Below are 5,269 nucleotides of genomic sequence, written 5' to 3'. Positions count from 1 at the left end.
GCATTGATCGAATCTAACCTTCAAATTCCTCACTTTGGTCACTTTAGTACCTTACTTGATGTGTGCCATATTGGCATAGAATTCACGTACCAAGTGCTCATTAGCATCCATAATACTCTGGGTGCACCACATACACCCCGTGCGCTCCCTAAACTGCCTAAGGACATTAAGATTGTATTTATCCAAGTCCTTCACTAAGAATTGCTGCTCAAGTGTGAGCGATCTCTGAGGCCACCATTCTCTAAACCTTGTGAAGGCTGTCAAGCTCACAAATCTATCTTCCCATATCTCCTTCTTCTTCGACCTCTCTAGGCCGCCCACTCTAGTGTCACCCCCTCTACCATCATTAGGATCATCATCATCATCATCATCAACAGGGATAGGTTCTTCAGGGGAATGTGAGAAAGAGGGCTCAGAATCTTGGCTACCCTCTTCCAAACCCTCAAAAGAACTAGCAGAGGAGGAGGATTCATCTCTCAATTGTAGTCTACCCAAAAGTTGTTTGGGTTGAGATTGTGCATCAGTTTGTGCTTGCACAGAGTTTCCCTCTGAGGCTTCCCTAGACATGATATATTCACTGGATTTTGAAGGTTCAAGGACTCTATTAGCAATTGCCTTTTTGTTTATTGCTCTTTGGACTGAGAGTGGGAGATTTTCCCTACCTCAGCCTCGGGAGGGTTCACCTCTCTCTTTATAAGTGTCACCTCTACCTCATGATCGACCATTTTCTGCAATACAAGGCATATGAGTTAGTTTCAGGCCAAAGACAATGATAACAGATGCAACAAAACAATGTTCAAAAGAGACAGTACAGACCACACAAAAGTGAGTGAGGCCGCAGACTGCCATGTCCGGACCGCACAATTTTGAGAGCGGCCGCACAATCCCAGGTTCAGAATACTGGTTCTCTGATCTTTCAACAATGCAGTCGCATACATTTTTTCGTGGCCACACAATTTTTCTGCGGACCACACAATTTTGAGTGCGGTCCCCTCTTTTCATGCATTACATTTTTCCCTAACTCAAGATCTACGGACCGCATAATTTTGTCCGCGACCGCATAATTTTAAATCACACAGCACTGAGTTTATGTTTTACAATTTTTACACAATTTAGAGATGGCATTTGCAAATAAACATGATAATGATCTACCCAATGAACACATATGATATTACTGATAAGTAGGGATTTTAACCGATTATTTTCTCTCTTTTACTTGTGTTTTAGGCCCAAAATGCTTGAAAGTATTCTCGAAAACTAATGAAATACGCTTGCTTGCAGGAATTGTTCAAAATGATCTAAAGGAACTTAATTAACTCACAAAGGAGTCAAAAGTTGAACAAACCAAGGCTAGGAAAAGAGTTCTGAAGCACGGACCGCACAAATATTGTGCGGCCGCGAAAGCCATGATGTGGACGCGAGCTTAATTACGTGGTCCACATAAGGGAGATTTAGAGAGTGTGATTTTTGGGCTAAAAGATGAGCGCGGACCACACCAGAAATGTGCGGCTGCGAAAGTCCCTGTGCGGCCGCGATTGAAATTACGCGGACCTAGATGAATGAGGTTCAGAAAGCTTACAATTTGAGCAAAAAAGAGAAGTGCAGTCTGCGTCTGAATTGTGTGCCTTTATGACTTAGTCTCTACTTGAGAAAGAGGGACTAAGTCTGGAAAAACTAGGCTAACAAGGAATTGAGGTGACCTCAAGAAATTGATAGCTCCAATTAAAGGGTTAAACCTAGAGATAGTAATACTCGACTTGAGCTAATATCACTTGAATTGCATGAATATCTATTTGGACTTGAGAAAGCCAAATTGGGAAAATCACTCAAACTACCGAGAGGTATAGAGTGAGTACCCGGGTGTGATAGCTATATTACGACCCCAACTAATCAAGCTTGCCCTAGATTCTTGCTACCCGTTAGATATCTACCTAGATGGAAGTCACGACCCTAGTCTCTTTAACCATTTATAAATCAACAACAAAAATATTATCCTTAGTTTCAATTGTTGCAATCTTTAGAGTAAAGGTAGAAGTAGAAATCAAACCCAAAACATGTGGAAGTTTTATTAGACTCAAAGCCCACATCTAGCTTAGATATAAACCTAATTCCAATTATTAACTCCCTGTGGATTCGATCCGGACCTAGTTGGGTTAAAAATGCATCGACCACCCTCTCTACTCAATAGTAGTGTAGGCTTGGACCCGATAAATTTTTGGCGCCGTTGTCGGGGAGTTAGACGGTCTTAGCTATATATCTAAGTATTTGTGTGTTTTGTTTTTCTTTCCTTCCATTTTTCTAATTTTGTGTGTGAATTGCTTTTAGGTACCAAATGGCTCTTAACAACGAAGCCCTCAGGAACATACCATTGGGGGAGGAGGTATATGACAAACATGTAGATAATGTTCATCTTGAACCTCAAGTACAAAGGAGAGGCCACCAGCCTAATGACAATGTCCCAAACCCTCCCCCACCTCCTCTAAGGGCAGCACACAGGGTGTTACCCAATGAAGGCTATGCGAGTGCAATAGTCCCGCCCCGGATTAGGGCGGGAAACATTCAAATAACTTATGTCATGCTTACACTATTGGATTAAAGGGGTTTCTTTACCGGAGCTCCACACCAAAGCGCTTATAAGCATCTCAAAGGTTTTGTTGACACGTGCTGGGGGAGCAAGTAGACTAATGTCTCTGAGGACACATTGAGGTTAAGGCTTTTCCCATTTTCTCTAAGGGGGAAGGCTTTGGATTGGCTAGAGAGGTTACCCAACCATTTCATACACACTTGGGATGAGTTGGCCGAGAAGTTGATCGCCAAGTTCTTTTCTCCGGGATATATGGCAACGGTAAGAGATGAAATCCTTGCTTTTAAACAAGATCCAAATAAATTGTTATATGAAATTCGGGAGAGTTACTGAATAATGGTAAATGAGTGCCCGAACAACGATATGACTGAGCCATAAGCCAATAGACCTTCTACAGGGGCGGGGGGGGAGGGGGGTCAACACAACAAACCAATTTGTGGTTAACCAACTCGCCGGGGGGATCTTCATGAACACACCATATGCCGAAGCTTGTGAAATACTTGATGAGATGGTGGATACCTCTTCGGCATGGCAAAATAGAGCCAATGTACCACAAGCTGATCCTAATGTTATTTACCTATACAAGGAGCTACATGACCACGAGCATGCTATAGCCGAGTTGATAGCTACCATGAACCAATTGTCCAAAGCTCTGCTTCAACAAGTTCAAGGGCCAAAACAAGTGAATGCCATGGAAGGAGTGAAGATGATGATCAACAAGAGAAGGCAACGAGGTCAATAAGTTCAAAACAATCCGAATCTATTTGAGCAAAGTGGTAGTGGGTACAATCAAGATGATTCATATGATGATCAAACTGAAGAGGTTCAATATGTCAACAATTATCAAGGTCAACGGGGAAATGCTCCGAATCAACAACAATGGAGATCACAGAGAAACCAAGGAAATTGGGGCAATCAAGGTCAACAAGGAAATTAGAATAGTGGCAACAACAACACCAAGGTAATTGGGGGAACAACAACAATCAAAATCAGTGTAATCAAGGAAATCAAGGCAATTGGGGTGGCAACAATAATAGTAATTGGGGAGGTAATAACAATCAAGGGGATTGGAACAACAATAATCAAGGGAATCAGGGGTCGGGCTTTCAGAGGCCCCCGATGTATCAATAACTAAACAACCCACCTCTATATCCGTCACAAGGTCCTAGCTCTTCCAAAAATGAGATGGTACGGATTGAAAACATGTTCAAGTAGATGATGGAGAAAAATGCCGACTCCGATGCTCAATTAGCCTCACACAACACTTCTATCCATAACTTGGAAGTCCAACTTGGCCAAATGTCTCAAGCTTTGAATACTCACTCTAAGGGGGCACTAACAAGTGATACAATAGTAAACCCAAAGAGTGAGAACAATACGGGGCATGCTATGGCGGTGACTACAAGAAATGGGAAAGGTGAAATTGCTTGTACCTCAAACTTAAGAAAGATTATGAATTTTGATGTGGTGATGCAAGATGATGATGAGCCAAGAAAAGAGGTTCAAGTAAATGATGAAGTGATGATAAACATTGATGAAAATCTGGAGGAGACACAAGATGATGTGAACCTGTCTAGGGGATATGTGATAGACATATCGGATCCGTTAGTGCCCAATGCCAAGGCTCATTTGCCAAGGCCTCCTCTACCATATCCTCAATGGCTTGAAAAGCAAAACAATGAGAATCAATTCAAGAAAGTCATTGATATGATGAAAAGTTTGTCCATAAATGTGCCATTGGTTGAAGCCTTAGAACAAATGCCGGGATATGCCAAGTTCATGAAGGACTTGGTAACAAAGAAGAGATCAATGAACTGTGAAACGATCAAAATAACACATCAAGTGAGTGCCATTGTGTACTGTATGGCTCCAAAGTTAGAAGACCCCGGTGCCTTTAAAATCCCATGCACTGTTGGTAGTGCCAATTTCTCCAAAACTTTGTGTGACTTGGGGGCAAACATTAACTTGATTCCTTATTCTATGTTCAAGACATTGGGGATTAGGCAACCAAGACTCACGTCCATGAGGTTGAAAATGGTGGACCGGACAATGAAGAGGCCATTAGGGATAATTGATTATATGCTAGTTCAGGTCGACAAGTTCATACTTCCCGCAGATTTTGTGATACTTGACTGTGAGGTTGACTACGTGCCAATCATATTGGGAGATCTTTCCTAGCTACAGGGAAGGCCTTAGTTGATGTGGAAGCTGGGGAGATCACCTTCCGGGTGGGAGATGAAAAGGTTGTGACCCATGTTTGTAAGTCAATGAGGCAACCTAATAGCAACAAAGTGTGTTCGTTTGTGGATCTTGTGACCAAAGTAACTGTTGATGACATAATTGCTATGATGAATGTTGAAGACCCATTGGAAGCTGTGTTATTGAATCAAGATGAGGATGAGAAGGAAGACTTGGTAAAATGTGTCAATGCTTTGCAAAGAATGGGTTCATATACATATGAGCCTCGAAAACTTTCCTTGGACCTTGAGAACCGGAAGACTCCACCAACAAAGCTGTTTACCGTGAAAATGGCAATAACAATTAAATTTGTTTATGGGACTCTAAAAATACGTGATCTATTTTTATGCTAGTTTTTAAAGCAGTTGACGCTATATTTGTGAATATAAAAGATAAAGCGCGAGCTAAAATGAGATTGTGAGCGAACCGGGGGGTTAGCTGTTCGGG

At 41.9% G+C, this 5,269-nt stretch overlaps 1 protein-coding gene across 1 annotated transcript; it reads left to right on the top strand.

The window, feature by feature from the left end:
- The first annotated feature begins 3,802 nt into the window (after positions 1 to 3,802).
- On the top strand, positions 3,803 to 4,762 carry LOC138875813 (uncharacterized). The gene has a single exon (XM_070154682.1). The coding sequence runs from the start codon at positions 3,803 to 3,805 to the stop codon at positions 4,760 to 4,762; it is 960 nt and encodes a 319-aa protein (XP_070010783.1).
- Positions 4,763 to 5,269: the final 507 nt, after the last annotated feature.

Source organism: Nicotiana sylvestris, chromosome 8 (assembly GCF_000393655.2).
Source record: "Nicotiana sylvestris chromosome 8, ASM39365v2, whole genome shotgun sequence".
Classification (NCBI taxonomy): domain Eukaryota; kingdom Viridiplantae; phylum Streptophyta; class Magnoliopsida; order Solanales; family Solanaceae; genus Nicotiana; species Nicotiana sylvestris.
The sequence above is the reverse complement of the archived record's forward strand: the minus strand, read 5'-3'. Positions and strand labels throughout refer to the sequence as shown.